The 24,590-nt window shown below is 45.0% G+C and overlaps 1 protein-coding gene across 2 annotated transcripts in view; it reads right to left on the bottom strand.

Moving 5' to 3' along the window:
* Positions 1-24,590, bottom strand: part of LOC149870015 (NELL2-interacting cell ontogeny regulator 1-like) — a 54,009-nt gene that overhangs the window by 19,273 nt on the left and 10,146 nt on the right. The window contains exons 2-3 of one of the 2 annotated variants that reach the window (XM_090035419.1): positions 8,758-9,660; positions 4,680-4,796 (exon numbers count right to left, since the gene is read on the bottom strand). In XM_090035419.1, coding sequence (XP_089891545.1) covers positions 4,680-4,705 — 26 coding nt within the window. In that variant the 5' untranslated portion in view covers positions 4,706-4,796; positions 8,758-9,660. Of the gene's footprint in view, positions 1-4,679; positions 9,661-24,590 lie in introns of both variants that reach the window. The other variant, XM_090035420.1, reaches the window with a different exon arrangement.

The following is a 24,590-nucleotide window of genomic DNA, read 5'->3' as shown; positions in this document are numbered from 1 at the left end:
CAAGGTCTGGAACGGGCTCCCAAGGGAGGTGGTGCTCTCCCCTACCCTGGGGGTATTCAAGAGAAGGTTGGATGTGTATCTAGCTGGGGTAATGTAGGCCCAGCACTCTTTCCTGCTTATGCAGGGGGTCGGACTCGATGATCCATTGAGGTCCCTTCCGACCCTAGCATCTATGAATCTATGAATCTATGAACCTGCAAAGATTGAATTGATTCAGCCTTGGGCTTTTTGACTGTCTGTACTTAGCTCAGGTGTTATAGAGTGTTTGCCCAGGTTCTAGGTGCATGAAATAGTATTGAGACTTCATTGCTTGATTATTTGGGACACAAAATTTTTTTTGACGCTTCAAATAATTTTTTAGGATGGAAAACCAGTTTGAATCTCAGCTCTAATCCTCTCCAGTAAGACCCTTCATCATTTGGTTCTTTCCTACTTATATCTACTGTGTTGTCACAGTGGAGACCTCTACCCTGGCTTCACCAAGGAGACAGCCTTCATCTTGTCCCTCAAGCCTCCATCATACAGTGCTTTTAACTAGGAGAATCATGTTCCCTTGAAGCTGCTCTCTTGTCCTTCATGAAATCCTTTTTTTAAGATTTCCCCTTGCTGTGATGCCTACAAGCAGTGCTGTCTGGAATTAATTATATATATGTGCAAACATGCTTGCTAAATTGATGCCTCTCCCTCCCATGCCCCTCACTGTATTCTAACTCCTGTGTTCTTGTAATCCCAGATTGTATTTTCACTTGTCTGTAAAGTACAAGCCCCAGAGCACTGACTGGGATCTCTTCTGAGACACAAAAAATGAATGATACTATCAAACTACCTCATGTTTATTACATTGTCCCACAGGCTAGTATCTGGACTGTTCACAAAGCTGTTCATACCTCTTGTTCTTTTCCCTCCAATTAAATGGGAAGCATCAAGCTGACCAGACTAAAATATGAAGCCTTCTGCTAATCCCAGAGCTGGATTAGTTTAGCTGGGTAGAGGCTTAAATTCCTGAAATTTTTCCTTAAGGTACTTTTTTCATTTGTAATCTTAGAAATTATTTCTGTGTTAGCGACACATAGGTTCTAGGTCCCACCATCACTGTCACTCAGAGTATAGCTCATTCAAAATCATTTCAGGCCCAAGATATTTTGGGCCTAAGTGTGATGCTAGGACTGGGCTCCCATCCAATGCTCTCTCTTCCATGTAGCATTTGGGGAATGCTATACTGTCAGAAGTACTTACTACCTTTCAGATGAGATGTTAAATTGAAGTCGAAGCTTCCTGCCTGTCTCTCATAGTTTAAAGGAATTTAAAGATCCCATGGCGCTTTTCAAAAAGAGTTTATATTATCCCTGGTATTGCACTCAATGCCTTCTCCGCCATCCCATCCACACATCTGTGATTAAATAGGTTCTCATGTCCCCAGCTGTCCTTAAGCTATTTCTGAGTGCATAAAGTCTACAACAGTGGCTGACAGATAGTGCTGTCTGGCACACAGGGCAAAGACCGCAGCAGCAGCCCACCCTCGCCCTACATACAGATCTGGGGGGCATATGCCCCCCCATGCTTGGCTGAGAGTGCACGCAGCTGCCCTTCCTCTGTCCCTGCACTCCCCCAAACTTGCTGCTCACGGCTCTATCCTGCACCTTGCCCCAGCTGGGCAGCACCTATTGGTGCCCCCTTTGCTTCAGTGCCCAGAGCCGTTGTCTCCCCCCCCCACATGGCACTGCCTATAGAATTTCTGCATTGCCAGCACACTGAATTTGTTAAGCCTCAAGTCCTTGCAGCAGTCTTACAGATGCACAGGTATTTCAGATGGCTATGCTTTGCTCCTGGTAGTAATGTAACTAGGGCAGAACCACCAGGGCAGCTACCACCACAACCACACAACTGTGCCAACAGCACAGCAGCAGCCAGAAGTTGCCACTGCCCCCAACACCTGGCTTCTTTGTTATATCTTTGTTTCTATGTTATCAAAAATCAGTTCAAGATTTTGCAGGCTTGCAAGCTCAAGCCCACAGACTCCTTATTAAAAAGCAGTAAGATCCTAGCCTTTTCCTTGCAAAGGTTTCCTTCACCATGTGAACTAAGGAAAACAAAGAAAGCCAACTGCTAGTGTTGAAAGGTTATTGCTGATGGAACACAGGTTATCTGCACATCAGCTTACACACAGTCCTTGAAGAACGGGACCTTGATCCAATGGCAAGGAGACCAACACAATTGGAAATCTCATTCCACTGAAGCCTTGATCCACCTTTGCAGCCATTGGAATTCTAATATGTTCTGCCTGCTCTGCCACTGAGGACCTGTAAACTGGTGGCTGACGGCTGGACAGGCTTATTATAATGGTGACCTGTACTCACTATGTCACAGCACTGTCAGAGGCTATGTTTCTTTTCAGGAGGAGAGCATTGTCAGCTGCTGTCCCCACCACATCCTGGTGGTACTGCTGCTTCTTGGTCTGCCACTGCTTATTTGCCAATTACCCCCACTTATTTTGCAGCTAACCTTTCCTGAAGGTCATTCTACTCTCTACCACTTATGGATATGCTGGGCATTCAACTCTGCCAGGAGCCACTAAGCTACAAATTAGTCTTCAAATGAATGACTATTATTCCTGCTCCCCAGGAAAAGAATTCACAAAGGATGTTTTTGTGGAGATTGAGGTGGTATGCACAGGACTGTAGGCAGCAGAGACAGGGCAAGGAACAAGGCAGCGGTCTTCCTCCATCCTTTGGTGTTTTTGTCCTGTTTTTCCCTCTCCTTTTTTCTCTTTCCTTCCTAGCTCTCCCTCTGCTGTGCTTACTCATTCTGTGTCTCACTTTCATTCTAAGTCCTTTCTCTCTTCCCTTTGTTTCCCATTCAGCCCTTGACACCCTGCCACACTTGTGCACACCTGCACGACACCAATGCTGGCCCTCTGCCTGGAGCAACAGTTGCCTGGATGGGGTAGCAGGCAGTGCAGCTTTGTTGCCTACAGGCTGCTATTCAAGTGCCCAGGGTCTTAGCCACCCCCACAGACCTGACTATGTGGGAGGTCAGCTCATTTGTAATGGTTGGCAGGAAACTCGATAGAGTGGGGTGGAATTGTATGACAAAGCAAGGGCATCCTAGGGTGCTCACCCAGGCAGCTGCTGGTGTCACCGGCACAGCTGGCCAGCAGCTCCTTCCTGTGGTCCTTATAAAACCCTGTTTCTGTAAAAGGATACAAGAACTAAAAGTAAAGAGATTACTTCTTTGCAAAGCCACAGAATTATCCTACTAACCTAGGGAATTCCCTATAAAAATCAGCAGCAACAGTGAAGTCATTCAGAGGCTGCAGTAACCAAATAAAATCCCAAGACAGACCGTCTGAGATGTGCACAAGATGGGCATTGTGGTGTTTACTTCCATGTGCCCAGTAGGAAGGAATCATGGTGTTTAAAAAAAAAAAAATCAATTAACATTCATTTTGGGGGAAGGTGAGACAGGACTAAGTAACTTTTCTAGGGGAGGCTGGGGATAGGGAAGTACTGGTGGCAAAGTATGTTGTAGTTTAACAACATACAAAAACCTCCTAAAAATAAAGCCAGCCCTAACCACAACCCTTATTTAGCTGGGTTGTCATAATATCCCGATTGCTTTTCATAGTCTCCAAATTGAGAAGCCCTGCACTAGAGTGGAATTCCCCACAAACACAGGGAATCCAAAGTACCTTTTATTATTAGTTTTATGGGCAATTTAAATGAGTATTTGAAGCTTTGATATTGGAAACTGCAGTTCTAGTTGCTGCTCACTGCCCCAAAGAAGAAAGGAAGGCAGAACTCTTTGATTTTCAAATGATTTTTAATGCATAGAGCAGGTTTCTAGGCAGACACATTTGAGTTTTATCACCATGAGTAATCTCATTTCCTCAGAAAAACAGACTTCTACCCAGTTTCCAGCTCCACTCTGAAAATTGTACATGGATTAAAAAACAGAAAGGAGTTCAGTGGGATTTTAAAACATTTATTATACAAAGTGCATATTCTTATCGTGTCTATTTTAATAGAATACTTGTGATATGCTAATTTTTTTTTCACAGTGCTGTCACCTTCATAGAGTTACAGTGCAATCCAGTTCTGCCCTGAATTGTGGCAGGATAAACAGGTTCATATCCATGGTATATGGATTGTATAATTTGGGAACATTTAAATATGCAGGTTGAAGTGAATAGTTTTCAAGATCCAAAGGGAGAAAAAGAAAAAAAAAAGTTGCGAAGTTCCAGTGGATTTGTGATACCTTTACAATGTGGTTCAGACAAGCAAAAGATTTTAAGTAACAACTATAAAAAAAAAAAAAAAGCTCAAAGAAGGACCACAGCTTCTCTAAAGGTCTGATAAAAACCCACTAAATTGGGCAGATTAATTAATGTGGGATACTGACCACTCACTAGATAAAACTAGATTCTAACTTCTGCAACTTAACCTCTTCAGTCACTCCTAACTTTTGCAAACAAATTCCTTTGAGGCTGTGATTGTCCATACTTGATTTCAGCACAGAAGTGAATTCGCAGAAAATATTTTGAGCAGGATACATGCAGTTTGTTCAAAAACAAAAATCTACCATTTTTTTTGATGGCAGGATTTAAAAAAAGAAGAAATCGTCTTATTTTCCCCAAGCAGGAAACAACTGCGACCACCCAAAACCTGAGATCTTGCTCCTACCTTTGTTTCAAGGTAATTTGCATCATCGCAGATCCTCACAGGAGATGAGCGGCTTCATACCAGCTATGAACTGACTTGCCCAGGAGTTTTCTGGAGTATTGACTCCTCTGTGAAATCCTACAAAATATGAACTTTCATTTCTACCCAGGAGAACTTTACAATCTTTTCTCCAGTGCCTGATGAAGGGTGTTTGTGCCCAAAAGCTTGCAATTAAATAATTTTTCTTGAAAAAATCTTGTTGGTCTAATAAAATGTATCATCTCTACTAAACTCCCGATTGCTTTAAATCTACCATTCCTCACTTTTTTTTTTTATTGGAATGAAATGGGCCTGTATCATTCAGAGTTGCTTCAATCTTTATTTATAATGTTGGGTGGTTTTATAGCTACAAAGCAAGCAAAGGTGAAAGAACACCTGCTTCATCATTTTAAAGTTACATGCATTTAGTTTTTTTTCATACGCATGGTAGAGTTTAGTTGTTGTGGGCTTGAGCTGTTTTCAGGAGTGATTTAGAATATATAGGATACTTAAAATGGTCAATTTTTAAGCCGATATTGTTTTTAATGCTTTCTCTAGCTCAGCATTTTTCAACCCATGGGCCGTAACCCAAAATTAGGTCGTGAGAATATATGAAAGGGGTGCAAACAAACATTAGAAATGGATCAACAAACTTTAAAATCGATTCTCCTTTAAAGGAGAAAAATGAGGGAACTGGTGGCTTTGTCCTTGCAGGCTGGCAGAGTTCCAGCCTGCAAGGGGATGCTTGGGGCCCCCCCCCATGCCCCACACACCCACCCTCTGCCCCTCATACTGGGGGGCACTGGGTCAGGACTGGCCATTGATGTTTACAAATAGAGCAGGATTAACTCTTTAGTGAGCCCTAGGCAAGCAAATTCATGGACCACAGGCCAATTGAGACCCCTCTGCCCACCCTGGTACAGCCCCCTGCTGGGGAGCAGGGCTCAGAGCAACTGCTAGGAAACAGCCACTGCAGTGGCAAGGCCAGTGGAGGGGGGGAGGGGAGGAAGGGAGGGCATAGGAAAATTGGTGGCAAAGGGCAAGGCTACATGGCGGACGGCCCTCTCAGCCAATCAGCAGCAATTCCCTACAGAAGCATACCTATTTTAAGAGTCTTCATATTTTGCCTAATTTTTAAGCTTTGTTGAAATCTACATTCTTTCCGGGGGGGGCGGGGCAGGGAAGAGATGCAGTCTTTTTAAAGTCCTGAATCCTTAAACTTGAAAGGCCCTGAATATAAAATGAATTTTTATTTAACTATATCATACACCATCTGTGCATTAGGAATCGGTATTATCTATTTCAAACAGGAATTCAACCTCAGTTTTGTACGGCACATATTCCAAGAGTAAATATGCAATTTTTCTGAAAAACTTCAGCCAAATAAACAGTTTATGAATTGAAGTTAATTAAAATTAAAACCCTTATAAAATATGCCTCCAGGATCTTACTTTTGCTAACAGATCATAGAATTATAGAAAATTAGGGCTGAAAAGGACCTCAGGAGGTCATCTAATCCAACCCCAGCTCAAAGCAGGACCAGCCCCAAATAGATCATCCCAGCCAAGGCTTCGTCCAGCCAGGTCTTAAAAACCTCCAAGGATGGAGTCTGCAACCTCACTGGGTAACCTATTCTAGTGTTTAACTGCTCTCCTTGTGTGAAAGTATTTCCTAATATCTAACCTAAACGCCCCTTGCTACAGCTTGAGACCATTGCTCCTTGTTCTGTCACCTGCCACCACTGAAAACAATTCAGCTCCATCCTCATTGTAACCACATTTCAAATAGTTGAAGGCTGCTATTAAATCCTCCCCAAGTCTTTTCTTCTCCAGACTATATAAACACAGTTCCTGTAGTCTTTCCTCATAAGTCATGTCCCACAGCCCCCAAACCATTTTTGATGCCCTCCACTGGACTCTTTCCAATTTGTTCACTTCTTTTGTATAGTTGGGGACCCAAAACTAGACACAGTATTCCACATACTCTGAAGAGAAAAAAAAAAATAACTTCCCTCAATCTGCTGGCAGCACTCCTACTAAGGCAGCCCGGTATGCCATTAGCCTTCCTGGCAACAAGGGAACACTAGTGGCTTATAGTCCATCGTAACCCCCATGTCCTTTCTTGCAGAGCTGCTAGTTAGCCAGTAGGTCACATCCCTGCACAGCTTCCTGGTGACACTGGCTGTCCAGCAACCCATTACTACCGTGCAGTAGCATCATGTCATGGTTCATGCCATGCAACACTACTGCACAGTAGTAGCAAGCTACCCCACAGTAAGCATCTCATGTAGACATGGCCTCTGAGCCCAATGCTCCAGCCAGCTTTCTATCCACCTTACAGTCCATACCCCCAGCCCAGGCTTCCTTAGCTTGCTTGCAAGAATGTTATGAGAGACCATACCAAAAGACTTGCTAATGTCAAAGTATACCACATCCACTGGTCTCCCCACATCCACAGAGCCTGTTCTCACCTCATAGAAAACAATCATGTTGGTCAGGCATGACTTGCCCTTGGTGAATCCACGCTGATTGTTCCTACTCACTTTCTTCTCTCCCAAGTGCTTGGGGCAGATCCTCAAGGAATCCATTTCTATGAGTTGTCCAGGGACTGAGGTGAGGCTGATGGGTTTGTAGTTCCCTGGACCCTCCTTTTTCCTCTTTCTTAAGGATGACCACTATATTTACTGTTCTCAGATCATCCAGGACTTCTCCCAATCACCATGGGTTTTCAAAGATGATGGCCAGCAGCTCTGGCCAACTCCAGCCAACTCCCTCAGCACTCACGCGTGTAGTCCCTAATCTGTTCTTTTGCCAGTGTTGGTTGCTCACCTCCGCCCCAAACTGTGCTACCCAGTGCAGTAGTCTGGGAGCTGACCTTGCCTGTGAAGATTGAGGAAAAAGGCATCAAGTGTTTCAGCCTTTTCTGCATCCTCAGTCACAAGGTTGCCGTCCCATTCAGTAAGAGACCCACACTTTCACTGATCCTTGTAGAAACCCTTCTAGTTCCCTGGGATGGCACAGGGTCCTAGCAGTGGCCGTGATCTCCCCTAGCACCCCCTACCGTACCACGTCCATGTCAAAGCACCCTCACAATCTTGCCCACCACATCTTTGATTTTAACAATGTTTAAAGGAGGCTGCCCTTAGTCCTCTCTGACACAGTGCTCTGATGCAGCTCAGTCTTAGCCCATAAGGCTGTGGTGCACCAAGTCACCCAAGATGGACCTGTGTGTGGCTCCAACCACCCCTGTACCAGGCCCCAAGCCTTGCAGATGTACAATTGTTTAGTCAATTCCACTCTCCACACCCCAGATGCTCTCTGGCTTGTCTCACAGCCTGCGCCCCACCGGCACGCAATCTCTGCCCCTGCTCTGGGGGCTCCTCGCACCACCCTGCTCTGGGCTAGGGTCAGTGCACCCCTGGATGTTGCGCCCTCTCTGGCACTGGGGTCTCTACGCTACCGTGAGCCCCTATGAGGCCTCCTCCAACCCCTAATAGCCTCACCTGGTCCTCCGGTGTACCAGCAACAACAAAAGCCCTACCACAAACCAGTCAGCTACAACTTAAATCCAAGCCTCCTGGCTAAACATTCTCCCCAACCACACCACATCTCTCACCCATGTAACTAGTGGCTCATCCATCCAGGCCTTTTCCCTTTCCCACCTTCAAGGCCAAGCTCTTTTCCTTAGTCAGGCAGTACTCCTTCCCCCTGGCAGCCGGGAGAGGGAGAGGGGGAGCACTTACAGCCTCCTGTCTGGGTCTCATAGTAGTCAGCCTTGTGGGCCCTTAACCCCTCCTGGTTGCCCCTAGCAACAAGCACCTGAGCCCATACTGCTGCTTTTCCAGTAGCAGGCACCTTAGTGCCCTGCTACATTCCCCTTTGCATCCCTTGCTAGCTGCAACTACAGTTGCACTTTGACCATCCTGATTTCATCCCTGCATGCCCAAGCAATACTCCTCCCTAGTTTTCTCAAAATTTCTACTTCTTATGAGCTTCCTTTTTGTGTTTCAGCTTACTGAAGGGTTCCCTGCTAAGCCAAGCTGGTCTTTTGCCATACTTACTAGCCTTCCTGCGCTTCGGGGTGGTTTGTTCCTGCACCCTCAGTAAGGTTTCGTTAAAGTACAGCCAGCTCTCCTGCACTCCTCTCCCTCAAACTGGCCTCCCAGAGGATCCTACCCATCAGTTCACTGAGTGAGTTTCTGAAGTCCAGAGTCCTTACTCTGCTGCTCTCCATCTTTCCTTTTCTCAGGATCCTCAACTCAATCATCGCATGGTCGCTGCTGCCCAAGTTGCCATTCAAATAGCTAGCTTAAGAGCAACACAGAATGCTCCCACAGGCCCTTCCTCAAGCTCAGGGAAAATTAAGGATGGTAAAAAGTCCCCATAGGTAGAAAATAAAAACTTAATTTTTTTGTACAGAGGAAGCTGAAGGTGGAAGTCTGCTCGTCTCGGTCCATGAGAATGTCTTTGATGTGCAGATAAGGCAGGATTCCTTCCCTGGTGGTGTCAGATGGCAGAAAGGCAGGGAAGTGTAGAAATCTTTCCTGTTGTTCAACAATGAAGTTTAAATCCAAAACCAGCTGAAATGAAGAAGGGCATGTGTGCCCGCAAGCTTGCAGAAAATGATTTTTTTTGTTGTTGCCATTTCTTAGTTGGTCTAATAAAAGGTATCATCTCTGAACCAAAAGTCCTGGAGTTTTGCATTCCCTAGGTAGAAAAGAAACTTCATTTTTCACAGGGGAGGTAAAGGGTGGCAGTTTTCATCCCTGGGTTCATCAGAGTCCTTTTGTGAGAGAGTTGCTCTGTAACATGCAGATTAGGCAGGCTTCTTCCCTGAAGGTGTCCGATGTCAGGCAGGGAGGTGAACTTTTCTTCTTTCTTAGTTAGCAATGAAGTTTATATCTCCAAACAGCTAAATACAATATCTTCCAGGTTTCACGGGTATATGCGGTAGCCATGTTGGTCTAAGAAAGAGAGACAAAACTATGTATGCCTGCACACAGATTGGGTAAAATATCAAAAAGGCATAAGTCCTGTATGCTTTGCACTGAGATTTGGGGGTTTAAGTCATATTGGTACTTATACAGACTTTATCTTTTTCTAAATGCTCCAAATTTAACAAAACGGTAAAACACCATAGCATCACTTTTAAACTAAAAGCTGAGTCAGGAAAAATAGCTTGAGAGTTTGATGATGCCCCAAGTCATGCTTTACACAAAGCAAATGATTCAAATTTGACGGGGGCATTATTGTGACTCACCTTCACAGACAGGGGCACAAAGCAGGCCACTGAGTTAACGTAGTGCCCATTGGTTCAGGAAATGATTGGCACCAAGACAGATGAGGCACAGTCATTTACACACAATTGCTTAAATAGCAATGAACTGAATTAGCTGTGATTGTTCCAAGGCAAAGTGTTAATTCAGATCATTCACAGGTACTTAATGTGGGCAAATGGGTTTGTCTGTCTGTAAGGTCTGGGGTTTGTCACAAGATAAAATGCCCAAAACATACCAAGCCTGTTGTCTGTTTTTAGCCTCAGTGGTATAATCACAGAATTACAGATAAGCAGGGCTAGAAGGGAGCCCAGGAGGCCGTCCAGTCCAATTTCCTGCTCAAGGCAAGACCATCCCTGTACAAACTGAACCCTGTAAGAGTCTTTGTCTATAGCTTACAACTACACACACACACACACCTGTCAAACAACTACCAGGCACATAGCCTCAAAACACCAAGAACCCCCTAATATGTTACAGGTCAAACAATTGAACTAGGGCACTGCCCATGTCCTGCTGCTGCAAAGACAAGAAGTGGTGGTGAAAATGTACTGGGAATATCCAAGGAAGAGGACTATGCACTCTGCGACAGGAAGGCAATGACAATCTGACCATGGGGTAAAATCCCTTCTAATCCCAATTGTGATGCATGTGGCCCTGAGCAGAGGGGCTAATGATACACTGCACATCTGGAAAGGAGTATGAATACTGCTTTGCCTTCCTAACCAAAAGGGGGCTGGTGGGGAATTGTAAATATTATAGCGGAGTATGAGGAAAATAAAGCTACAGAAAATAGTAATTCTCCAGAGTCAAGAAAGTACAGCCTGAAGACTCAGCTAAAACATCTTCATTTAGGGCATACATAAGTATAGGGCTTTCAAAAACTTCCTTCACTGCCTCAAGAGAAAAAAAGTTATAAAGCATTATTGGCATGCTGCCCATATCACACCAAATTATGTTGGCATTTTCTTCTTACCGGCTGGCTTGTAAGCATTCTGTGTTCTGAGCAAAGCTTTGAATCACAGATGCTTTTAAAATAAAGGATAAAGGAAAGTGGAGTTCCTGTTCATAGGGGACAAGGCAATTATTGCTCAGAGTCAGGCTGAGCTGAATGCCTGGCTCCGGATCTACAAAGGCATAAGATTTACCAATGAAACAAACAGTTCCCAAATTAGAGTGCAAGGAGGCAAGAAGGGGGGGAGAGAACATATTGAAGTACCCTCTGTCCCTCATCTTTCACGCTGGCTTTGAAATCTCCCAGTGGAAATATTTCCTCTGTTTCTAGAGACCAGCTGTTCAACACAAGACGGTAAATAGAGCAACAGGCAAGCAGCTTCAAAATCTGCTCATGTTGGCACAGTGAAATGAGTATTCTCATACCTAGGATGAAAACAAGACACTATGAAGTCATTTCCCTCTCCTAGATTTCTACATACCTAGTTGAATACAAATACATTTAGTTCTCCCTGGGTGTGTCTACACATGCATTAATTTGCCTTTGCTATTGCACCTTCAGTTTAGTACCTCTAATATGAGGTACCACATAAATGAACAGTAGCCAGCGCAATAGCAAAGTAGTGCAGTAGCAAGGCGCACAGTGTTTTCATGATGCTTAATGTCATAGGCGACTCATAGGGAGGTATGGGGGGGCACATGCCCGCCTTGAGTTTGGCTGCTGCCATTGCTGGTGGCTTCTTTGGGCAGTCGCCACTTGCCACCCACCACTCCCCACCGCCACCAATGCCACCATCACCATCTGTGGGTGGTCCCTGCTCACCCCCCGCCCCTCGCTGCTGACACCGCCATCAGCATCTGCAGGTGGACCCTGCTCACCACTCACCACCCCTTCCCCCCTGTTGCCACTGATGCCACCGTTGGTGTGTACAGGCAGTTCCTGCTCACTGCTGTCCACCCCCACCCTGCTGCCACTGCCGCTGGTGTCTGCAGGCATTCCCCACTTGCCGCTTGCTGCTGACGCTGCCACCTACAAATGGTGCCCCCCCCCCAGTCTCAGGAAGCACCAATCGTTCATGCTTGATGTACAGCGGTCTAATTCTACTACACATTAGCATGGCTTTGGCCATGACACGCTAATGTGCAGTAGAATTAGTCTACTGTGCATTAGGCGTCTCATATACATGTGCTCCCTGTCACTCCTGCATTGTAAGTAGGGTATGACTTTGTGAGGGGCAGTCATCATTTTTAGAGGTGCAAACCAGGCCTGGTGCTAAATCTGTATGCTCCAAAATAGGGAAACCAATATGATAGAGAAGTCAAGTTCCAGCAATTCCCAAGAAATCTATATTCATGTAACACAAGAACGGAAACCCAGGAGATCGATTCCATTCTAAAAAAGCTTTTACACTCCTTCACCACCCTGTATATCTGAGCACTTTTCACTGATGTGTAAAACTGCCTTGTTCATAGCTATTGTGGGAGTTTTGCTCTTTGCCTCATCCTCTTTCTAGGGGGAAATGTGTACATTTTAACTCTGGGGATACCTTTTCTGTTTATAACTTTGCCTGTTGCTCTGTGTTTATGTTGGAGAAGGCAGCAGAAGAGATGTGCCTGCTGTGTGAGGCTTGCTATCTTCCTGTCAGAGTTGGTTGCACAGTTTGTGTCCAGCCCCCGAAAAAAACCTGTCTGCCAGACACATGAGTTTCCCTCTGTAAACTTGTGCCATGGTAGGAAGTTTCATGGGGCCTGAGAGGTGGACATGTCAGCAACAGTCTTCACCCCCCAGCTTCACCTCATTGTTTGGAGATCCTAGGCCCGGGTCACTGATCCCTTATCATTTGAACTGAACTTCAGGAAACCAGCATGGAGATTAAAGGACTTTTACTTATTGTGGCCCAGGTGGCTGAAGAGATGCACTGCAGCGTTCTGTATCTATCGGGGTTTCCTGAGGGCTGATGGCTTCCTGCCCATGTATATTGGATTACTGCAGTGCAGACAGCAAGTCATGTCTTACCGTTCCAGCCCCTTTGCCCTCCCTGACCAAAGCAAGGAAATGTGCATCTTTGGGCATCTTGCCAGAAGCCTCTAATTGGAGGCAATCATGCAGCAAAACTCAATTGGCATATTCATATCATTTCACCTTGGACACTAGTCTCAAGGAAAGAACTCAAACCCCCACCCCAATGATTCTGCAGAGGTCTCCAGTACCCAGCCCAGTTCTCCAAGGTGGGCACCACAAATAACATTTGATACAAGGCTTTCTTGTTAACAGCAGATCTGTACAGCATAAACAAAGGGCTGAAGCTGTATCTGCAGGCTCACAGTGAACTGAAATATAACCATTTTGTATTTCCTCTCTTGTATCAAAAGTCAAACAGTAATGTGCAAGCAGGCTTCAACTGGAATAATCTGTGCTTCTTTCCCACATTTCTTTTTAAAGGTGATAAGCAGCTGAATTCATACAAACTCAGATATCACTTCCCTCCCTTAAGTCAGTATGGTCATACCAGGCTTTCCAGCATCTTTGTAGACTGAGCGAGCAAGGTTCAGTTGCTTATTGCTGGTGTCTCTATAAAGTGGAAAGAAAGGGGATAGTAGACAATATGCGATAGTAGACAATATGCTGCCACCTTTTGGCTATAGTCATGGGAACAGGTACAATCTGGAAAGATTTCTTTGAGAAAATAAAAAAACGCTGCACCCATTTGCCGCAGTGAAATGTTCTGAAGCTCTACATGGTGAAAGAAGTATTCCTTCATGGTTTAACTCATAAATGTAGCACAAAGCTCAGTCCCATGGAAAATCTTGAAAAATGTCTTCCTGTATATTGGTGATGTATTTACTGTTAAATTACAGCTAGTTTAATTATACAAAGGAATACCTTGAAGACATAAATGTGGGTAGTTTAAAAAACAAAACAAAACTATGCCATGCTGGGAAAAAAAACACCAGTCATTGGAATGGAAGGGGACAAGCTACCCAGAATTAAGAGCTTGGAAAAATAAGCTACTGGATGTTACGACCTTGGCATAACTATTTTTAGAGTTTAAAAGGTTTTCCAAAAGTTGGCATGGAGCAAAACATAACTATTACCATCCTGCCAAATAGCAGAGATGAAGCTGCGTCCTCAAGTGTCTCTTCCTGGCTTTTGTGTTTAAGTTGTTTAAGCTGTTGAGGTTGAGATTTGGCTTTCCCTGCTCCTGTTTTTCTTTTTCTTCTGCATTTTGGAATAATGCTAAAAGAATAGGTACATGAACCACAATATTGATTCTGGGAAGAACTGATTAAAAAACAAGCAAACACTGCACTGCATTTGAAAATCATTTTTAAGATTAGTTTTTGGTGGGATCAATACCACTGCCCATTTGAGTTGGCAACAACAGCAATACCTATACTTAAAGTTTCCAGACACTTTCTATTACCAAATATATTATTCATGGTTTATAATTTTTCCCAGTGTTAACTGTTCAGGCTGAAATTTTCTTGACTGTATACTTTAGGTTGATTTTTTTTTCTTTGGAGATATGGCTCAGGATACATATACACATGTGCTTTACTGTGGAGTAGACTAATTAGCTCTGCAGTAAAACATTACAGTCTACAAGAGTGCCAGTATTAGAGCACAGTAAATTAATTAACTCTGCCATAAGATTATCTGTCTCTATCTAACGGTGGAGTAATTATATGCAATCAAAGGCACATGTAGACTGTGACAGGGGCTGCCTGGGATGCAAGCATGCTAAAGTGCAGGGGCTGCCTGCCACCTAGCCCCACACTATCACAGCTTGTGCTCCAGCCAGCCCCAAAGTTGCCAGATGTTGCCACCTGGAACCCGGGGCAGATCCCCTGGACTCCCTGGCAACCCAGGGCTACTCCAGGCGGCTCAAAGTGCTGCTGTCCCAGGAGCACATGTAGACGCGGTGTCCGGGAGCAGTTGACTCTGGCGCGAACTATGCCAGAGTTTATTGCTTCACCTTAATTTCACATGTAGATGCACCTAGGATTAAGCAATTAATGGTTTATGAAAAGTAATTAGAAGGAAGGCTTCAGCTATTCATTGGTAAACTTTTGAACAGTAAAAAAGCAAACACTGAATGGAAGTAAAACAAAAAACTAAACTAAATTTATCATTGTGTTTGCGTTCACCACCATCCTCTGCTTATATAGAATGAGCTTACCCTTTGCTTACTGTTTTCCAGAGCTGCATTTTCCTGTCATGTTGTCAGATCTAAAAGAATTGCCTTGCCTCTACCCCAAAAGCATCAGCATTTTATCATTTTATTTTGCCCATCATTGAGCTCTGCAGAAATTATAAAGAGGCTATTTCTGTACAGCCAAGAGGAAGGGAATGTGGCACTTTTGTTGTATTGTAGTGCCAGATGTTGTCTGGTAAGTTACAAGGTTTGTGCTTTAAAGCTAAGTACAGACATTAAAAAAGCCCACGGCCGAACTGATCCTATCTATGCAGGTTTCTCTAAACTGCATAGATTAGATTGGGAGCGAAGGTGGAGGGAGGCAAGCAGATGCCTGCACTGGCAGAGGTCAGAAGGTGGGGGACGTTCCTGCATGCTTCCCAGCGTGCCGGAGATAGCCGAGGGCAATTGAATGCAGCTTATCAGCTGGCCACCCCTGACTGACTGCCTGGGGCATGTCCCCAATTTCTTGCTGTCAGCCATAGGGAGGGGCAGCCAGCCCAGGCCCACCTCCCTACCAGCGGCCACAGGCTGGGCAGGGGAAAGCAGAGGTCCCCGCTGGGAGGACCCAGCTAGAACAGCTGAGGGGGGAGCCACGTGGGGGCTTTCCCTCCTTGCTTAGCCTGGATGGTGAGCAGGAGGACTGTGAGCAGGACAGGGAGGGTACAAAGGAGGGAGGGAGGGAGAGACCTTCAGAACTCAGAGAGCTGCCTTTGATTTGCCTTGTCTTGAAAGGGGGAAAACCAAAGTTGCTTTTATATCTTGAAGCTCAACAGGGATCCTTGCACACCCTCCCATTTCTAATGAATATGAAAATAGGCAGCCAGAATAACTCCACCCCAAGTTCCCCCCAGATATAATCAGTCCTTAAAAAGCCTAAACCGTAAGTAGGTCATGAGTTTAAAGGGAAAATAAATCATAGAGAAGTAAGGCTGTGAGATACCTCAAGAGATCATCAAGTCCAACCCAGAATCAAACCTGCAACTAACTGAGCTAAACAGTGTGCGACTGAGTATTCTGCTCCACCTTGGTTACCTCTTGGAATGACGATTGCCAAGTCACAACAAGCATCGTATTGTTGCCTTCCTAGCCTGTGTGTTATCACAGACAAAACATGCAAGTCCTGAAGCTTCAGGGCTCTCCACTATTGCATATAAAGTGCATTCAGAGGAGAAGGAGCAAGAGCAATACACATCCTCAGCAAACAGCACTGGGCCCGAGGAGGGGCAGACTGAAGTGCTCTGGGTCAGAATACAAGGGGGGTCGGGGAAAAAGGAACTTAACGGTGGGGGTCTACTACAGACCACCCAACCAGGGGGAACAGCTGGACCGGGAATTCTCAGGTCAGCTCACGGAGGCAGTTAAGTCAAGGGACCTGGTCATCATGGGTGACCTAAACTATCCGGACATCTGCTGGGAAGAGCAGTCAGCCAGGTCTGACTGCTCACGTAGGTTCCTAGCCGAGTTACAGGACCTCCATCTAACCCAGGAGGTGCACAGTCTCACCAGGGCGAATGCCTTGTTGGACCCGGTCCTGGCCACAAGTGATGACCTGGTGAGGGGGCTGCGGGTGCTCGACCACCTGGGTGACAGCTATCATCGCCTGCTGGAATTCACCATCCAGCACAAGGTGGCAAAGGCATGCAGCAAGGCAGCAGCCCTGGACTTCAGGAGGGTGGATTTCATCGAACTAAGGAGACTAGTCAGGGAGGCACTGAGGTCCTGGAGGGGAGAGGAGTTGGGAATCCAAGAAGAGTGGTCGCTCCTTAAGGAGACGATACTCCAAGCCCAAAGAGTGACAATCCCAATACAGATCAAAGGGGGCAAGAGTGCTCAAAAGCCCCCGTGGCTCACCAAACGCATCCAGGAACATCTCAAAGCTAAAAAGGAGATGTACACCCAGTAGAAGGGAGGGGCCATCACCAGGGAGGATTATACCTCCATTGCTCAAGATTGTAGGAGGGCTGTTAGAAAGGCCAAGGTGGAGACAGAACTGGGACTAGCAACCTGGATCAAAGATAACAAGAAGTCCTTTTTTAAATACATAGAGAGTAAAAAGAAGGTACTGGGTAACATGGGGCCTCTCATGCTAGGAAATCTGGTGGTCGCACCAGACGACAATTTCTTTGCCTTCATTTTTCTGAGCAGGGACCGGGCCATCCCGCCCACCGGGATCCCCAACAGACCCAGGGGAGGTGCACCCAGGCCAAGGGTCAGGGAGGACCTAGTCAGGGAACTTCTGGTGGGATTACACGTATTCAAATCAACAGGTCCAGACGATCTCCACCCCAGTGTGCTGAGGGAACTGGCAGAGGTCATTGTGGGACCCCTGGCACGGCTTTACAAGCACTCGTGGTTCTCTGGCAAGGTGCCAGAGGACTGGAAAAGGGCCAATGTGGTCCCCATTTTCCAAAAAGGGAGGAAGGAGGACCCAGGAAATAATAAGCCAGTTAGTCTTACCTCAGTCCTGGGGAAGCTCTTTGAGAAAATTATCCAGGAGCACATTTGCGAGGGGCCAGCAGGGGAGATTATGCTTAGGGGCAACCAACACGGGTTCATTAGGGGCAGGTCCTGTGAGACCAACCTGGTAGCCTCCTATGACCAGGTCACAAAATCCTTAGACGCAGGCGCCGCAGTGGACATAGTCTTTCTGGACTTTAGGAAGGCCTTCGATACTGTCTCTCACCCCGTTCTCATTAAAAAATTAGGCAACTGTGGTGTCGATGCCTACACAGTTATATGCGTTGCAAATTTGCTGGAGGGCCGCACGCAGAGACTGGTGGTGGATGGGTCATTTTCGACCTGGAGGGACGTGGGCAGTGGGGTCCCCCAGGGTTCAGTCCTCGGGCCAGCACTGTTCAACATCTTCATCAGCGACTTGGAGAAGGGGGTGAAAAGCACCTTGTTCAAGTTCACAGATGACACTAAGATGTCGGGAGAAGTGGACACACTAGAGAGGAACAGGCTGCAAGTAGATCTGGACAGGTTACAGGGGTGGGTGGATAAGAACAGGATGGGATTCAACACTGACAAGTCCAAGGTGCTGCACCTGGGGTTAGAGAACCAGGAGCATACCTATAGGCTGGGGAACTCCCTTCTCGGCAGTGCAGAGGCAGAAAAGGATCTTGGAGTCATTATTGATTCAAGATGAACATGGGCTTGCAGTGTGGGGATGCAGTCAGGAAGGCGAACCACACCTTGTCATGCATCCACAGATGCATCACGAGCAGGTCCAAGGACGTGATCCTCCCCCTCTATGTGGCACTGGTCAGGCCGCCGTTGGAGTACTGCGTCCAGTTCTGGGCGCCGCACTTCAGGAGGGATGTGGATAACATGGAGAGGGTCCAGAGGAGGGCCACTTGCATGATCTGGGGGCAGCAGGACAGGCCCTATGAGGAGAGGCTACGGGACCTGAACCTGTCCAGCCTCCACAAGAGAAGGCTGAGGCAGGATCTGGTGGCCGTCTATAAACTGGCCAAGGGAGACCAGCAGGCAATGGAAGAGTCCCTGTTCCCCCAAGCGCTACCAGGAGTGACCAGGAATAACGGTCACAAGCTGGCAGAGGGTAGATTCAGGCTAGATATCAGGAGGCGCTACTTCACGGTCAGGGCGGCTGGGATCTGGAACCAACTTCCAAGGAAAGTGGTGCTTGCTTCTACCCTGGGGGTCTTCAAAAGGAGGTATCGCATGAGATACATTAATAACAGTAAATAAATTACTGCACATGGAACAGTTTCTAGGCATCCTTAATGCTGGGCATCCTTAGTTCCCCTGAGGGCCAGACCTGGTCACGTGAACACAGTGGCTCAGCTCCCATCAATGCCCAAGCAGCAAAACCTGAAGGCATTCAACACTAGAGCTGATCAACATGTTTTAATTTTTTTCTGTAAAAGAAAAGCTTTTTTTCAAAGCCATCTCAGGTTTTGAAATTCTGCAGAATGTTTTTCCTAATTAGAAGTAAATCTTTTTCCTTGTATCACTTTTCATTTTCCCCACATTTTCTTCATCATCTTTGACTTCATCTATGCTGACTTAATAAGTGAGGATTCCTCGGAAAAGGTCTCTGAGAGCTAGAGATCAAAACGCTCGCTATGCAAATTAATTTTTTACCTACTTCATTTCATTCCAGCCCTGAGACACAATTTTTTCAAACTAGTTTACATCTCCCACCAAAATTAGAAGGGATGAAAAGATCTGTCTAGATTATTTAGGCTTTAACATATTTTCCTCATTCATATAGACTGAAAGGGTTAGGGGAAAATGTATCCCCTTTATTTAAGTCTTGCATTTTATTCTTTACTGGCAAAACCTCAGATAAGGAGGAACAATGCTCTGGTGGTTAACCCCTGACCTGGAATGCAGAAGACCTTGTTAAATACCTGGCTATACTGAAGTCCTGTGTATGGCCTCGAGCAAGACACGGTATATTATGTGTTTTAGTTTCCTGTAAAATAATACTTCTTCCATCTCAGGGTTGGGTTTTGGATCTAATGCATTAGCTATTGTGAGCTGATCAAATACCATGGTGATCAGAACCATAAAAGTACCTAGGACGGATTGATAGATCAGCAGTGGATAAAAGAGTGTAAATCAAGCTTCTACCTTCTGAAGTTATATTGCCTTGTGCCCATTAAGGCCAGCTGCTCAATAAAAGACTGACAAAAACGCTGCTAAAAAACCAGCAAGACAAGAAAATACCGATTCTCACATCGTGGTGAAATACTATTAGTTTTAAATGTTGGGGAAAGTGCAGTTTTTCAACAAATGGAGTTCTTTTGTATCTCAGCTTGTCAAAGAGAACAGCCGTTTTTGAATAATTCATAAAAATCACATAGTAATATAGTAAGTATGGACAAGAAACTATTACAAACTACGTGCTAAGTTATTGCTCTTCCCATGGAGTAAATTCAACCTTGGTGCCAAAATGGGTTGAAAAATAAAAGCATTTACAAGAAATGCTTGATCATGATTGCTAGAGATAAAACAAAGGGCATGCCATGTGGGATGCACTAAATATATTGCTCTGTACACCAGCCAAATAATGGATCTTACTCAAGTAAAACCTAAGGGTACCTGTAACTAAAAGCATTTAGAGAATATATTGTCATTCTCAATATCCTGTGAATAATCCTACCTCTTTCTGACCTAGTCCTTTTCCCCCTCTTTGTTAGGATCTCTCTCACAGCAACAGGGGAGAAAAAAAACCATTTTTTTAAATAGGAAAATATCAGTGTTAGCCACACATGTGGTAGAGAGAAATAAGTGCCATGAAAATGTACCTGAAAAAGCTTTGAACTCATTTTCTGTTTAGATTACTATAATTTGACAATAAGGATTGGTAGCACTCCAGACACGGTCCTTGATTATGCATGGCCTGTTGTGTTCCTTGTAGCCTCTGCAGCCTTGTTTTCTCTACAGATGTATTTTAAGGACAATGTCCAGGTTTCAAAGCAATGTCTTAACCCTTACATAAGACTCGGGCCCTAGACAGCTTCTACAAGTGGTCTTAAGGTGGGATTCTGCAATGTCTGTGGAAATAGATTGGTATTTGTTCCTTCTCTGTGGGCTTATCTACATTTGATGTTTCACAATGCTTGCATCCACAAACCATTTTTTCCATATTGTGATGCTTTCACATGTATGGTTAAACTCACTTTGGAAGAGGGTTTCCTGAGAAGTGCTATGAGTTTACCTACAAAAAGTCAATATGACGACATCCCCATCAGGAAACACTGGTGCCCCTGCTAAGTCGTCCCACTACTTTCCCACAGTGCTTTGCACAAGTCTCCTATTTGTTCACCTGCTTATCCTGTGCTGCTCCCAAGTCATCCATATGACACTTCCAATTTACACAGGAAGTGAATACAGGCAGGTGCTGCTTATTGTGATCCCACCTTGTGAAGAGCTTATATCCCACCTTGCACTTCAGTGTGGCCCTTGTCTTAGGCCCTAGGAAGAGGAGAAAGTATAGGCCTGTTTGAACGCTAGCCACCTCGTTACTCTGTATGTCACTCCCTGAACAAATGAAGGTTGCAGGACAAGTGGAACTCAAGCCAGGGCCACAATAAAGGAGTGGAGCTTTGGCTTGCTTATATTATTCTGAAGGATATAAGCAGGCCTCTGTAAGAGCTCACAGGGTTTGCAACTACTACAAGGAGCTAAATCATACATTTGCAAGAAATCCCATTGCTCATCCACTTCATGTTGTGAACTCCACAGGCAACACAGCCCATTGGTGTCAAAAGGACATGAAGCATGAGAAAGCGTTTCTTGAAATCCAGGATCTCACTGACATGATGAACCCAGAGGTACTGGGAACAGTACCAGACATGCAGGGACCCCTACAATCACAGCCAAAGATCACAGATGGAGATGTAAGCACTGGAAGGAACCAAAGTCACTGGTCATTACACACCACAGTATAATATAATTGTATACAACCTAATTCAGGTACAGGCAAGGTGTTGCCATGTTGGTATAAGCCTACTTTGCCTCCTGGGCTTTTAAGCTTTTCTCCACTGCTTAAAATGGCAACCATGCTAGACAATAAATAAACAACATCCCATCACTTTTTCTAAATGCATGCAGAAACACTAAAACCCCTTTGCTCTGGTTTGTCTTATCCACACCCTCTCATGGTGGCCTTGTTTTCTTCTCCACCATGATCATCAGGCCAACCAAGGCCCACCCCAAGCCATAGCGGTACTGTGTGGATTAATGAGGAGATACTGATAAGCAGGGATCCTGGTTTCCTCTGATTAAAAAAATCCAAAATGTTCTAATTAATGTCCCCTTCCCCCCCCCCCAAAATCCACATTTTTCCATGATTAAAATGGAACACCACTATATATATTTAGTTTTAATCATGGAAAAATGTGAATTGGAGGGGAGGGGGTTAATCAGATAATGTTGGGCATTTTTATCAGAGAAAACCAAGAGCCTTGGTGTTAAGGAAGAACATTGTTATTGCAGCAGCAAATACAAAGAAAATAGAAAAGGCACTTGAATCATTTATCTAGCTCTCATTTTCATTACATCCTTAGTGTTTAGCCAATGCAAGGTTGCTGGCAATCCCTTGATTCTATTTGAGGACTAATTGATGGGCCTTGAGAAGACTTAAGAGTCCAATCCTTGAGCCACAGATCTGTCCACAGAAGTTGCAGGTCTTTCTGCAGAGGAGAGTTGGCTGTATGTTAGGATTTCTCTCCTTTTCCTTCCTCTGGTCAAGGGCAAGGCATTTTATCTTGACTTGGGCTGCCACTTGGGGTGCCATTGGAGTCAATAAGCAACTGGTGCGAGGTAGCGTGAGATATATTGACCAGGTCATGCTATACAGATGTTTCCAAAAGGAAATACATCATTCACCCTGCTTTGGTTTGCTGAAGGATTTTATTTATTTTGCAGTTCACTTTATGATGATGAGCAGAGGCTAACAAAAGAAAATTTAAGCCAAAGATACTGTAGCAAAACCCCTAGTTTTTCCTTTTTTTATTTTAAAATGCATTCCCTCCCCTACCCCAACCATTTCTGACTTTTTCTCTCCCTCTGTATTCCCTATAGGTAAGTATAAGTAAGCTAAGATGTAGGATAAGCTTAACATTTTATTTTAGGTAATAAGTTTTATTTTTCTCTCCCCTCTTTGCAAATAAGTGTCCTGCTATTTTGATCTAGATAGCCACTGTTTTCTAAGTGATAATTATTATGTTTGTATTGATTTTTTACTGCTTTTATATTGTGTGATTACTGTTTTAGGCCTATATATGTAAGTTAGCATAAGTCATGTCAAGTTTCCATCTTGTAATGTCAACCCTCCATCTTATCCCCATGCCCAGTTGTGTAACCTATGACTCATACTACCCCTCATAAGTAACCTGGTTCCTGAATGAATGGGGATGAATGAGGGTGCTTGAGAGACAATGGCAGTAGGTCTAAAAAATAGCTCCTTCTGAATGACCAAACCATCAACACCAATACCTGGACCAATGACCCAGCACTTGGAACCACCCTCAGCATTCAAGACACAAAAGATGAGGCAACTACCATTGTGCCAACGTTGCACATGCTCAACACCTGGAGCCCTCTAGGAAAGGATTGACATTGCCTGGACGGGCCCTCCCCATAAGAGATCAGAGGTAGTCTGCCCCATAAAAGGGGTAGTGTCCTTGGGATGCCTCTCCATCTGGACCAGCACTACACCACACCAACTATCTACCCAGAGGCCCTGCTGGCAACCCCCCTCTGGACAACACCTGCTGAAAAAGGACCCCTTTCCAGCCTGGATAGATAGCTATCACCCCCTACCCCCTCTTCAACCAAGGACTTGGACTCTGCTTCTTCTCCCCACCTGGACTCCAGCCCTTCCACTGAGTCTTTTTCTCCTGCTGCCCCACTGTGAGTGCTTGTGTGTGTGTATGTGTGTGTGTGTGTGTGTGTGAACCAATAACTTCATGGGGCTGCATAGCATGTTGTCTGTTTAATAAACCTGTTATTTTGAAACGCCAAGTTGGGTTTTTGTCTGTTTCCTGACTGTTTCCTCCCTGCCACCACTAATCATCCCCCCACCCCCAATGTCTAAGCTGCCAGCCTCAGTTTCCAGCCCCAAGCTCCCAGGTTTCTGTCTCTCTCTCTTTCCTGGCTGTCTCTTCCTTGCTACCACTTATCTGCCCTCCCCCACAATATCTCAGCTGTCTGCCTCAGTTTCCAGCCCCAATCTACCTTAAGTAACCCCAAGCCTCAGTTCCTCAGCCAGCTTTTCTCTAGTCACGGGTTCAAATCCTGGTTCTGGCAACTTTCACTCCCTCTACTTTAACTCTCTCTCACCTGAACCTTCGCCCAAGTGTCCCTGGTGCCCCAAGCACACACATACACACTATACCATCCAAGTTAGGAACTTACCTGTGTATATGTGTAGGTGGGTTGTGTGTGTGTGTGTGTATATGTGTGTATATATATATATATATATATATATATATATATATATATATATATATATATATATATATATATATCATTGTGTGCATGATATACGAATTAGTGATCTGTGTATGTGTACTGAGTGTGCCGGTATTGACAATTGATTTTTGTCTAATTTTTAGTGTGTATGTGCTTGAATTGGTGTTAGGTATGCATGTGCCTAGGCTGGTTTGGATGTGTATGTGCCTGAGCTGGTTGTGTGTGCATGTGTGTGCACATGCCTAATTGATTTGTGTGTTTGTATATGTGTAATTGTGTCTCACCCTCCTGTCTAACAGCACAATATTGAGATCCTGAGAGTTGGCCTGACCCCACAGGGCAACAATACTAAAAGCAACTGACACAGATGTAAGTATGAACAGGTGCTACAGTGACTGAATACCTGTCCAATATTCAGAAGAGGAAAAGGAGCTCAAGAGATAACATGTTAAAAAAAATGGGTATCATTTACCACTGTAAGTTAAAAGTTGTCTCACTCTATGAGGACTTGAGTTC

Source organism: Crocodylus siamensis, chromosome 2, assembly GCF_052110815.1.
Source record: "Crocodylus siamensis isolate JL-2025a chromosome 2, ASM5211081v1, whole genome shotgun sequence".
Lineage (NCBI taxonomy): Eukaryota > Metazoa > Chordata > Crocodylia > Crocodylidae > Crocodylus > Crocodylus siamensis.
The sequence above is the reverse complement of the archived record's forward strand: the minus strand, read 5'-3'. Positions and strand labels throughout refer to the sequence as shown.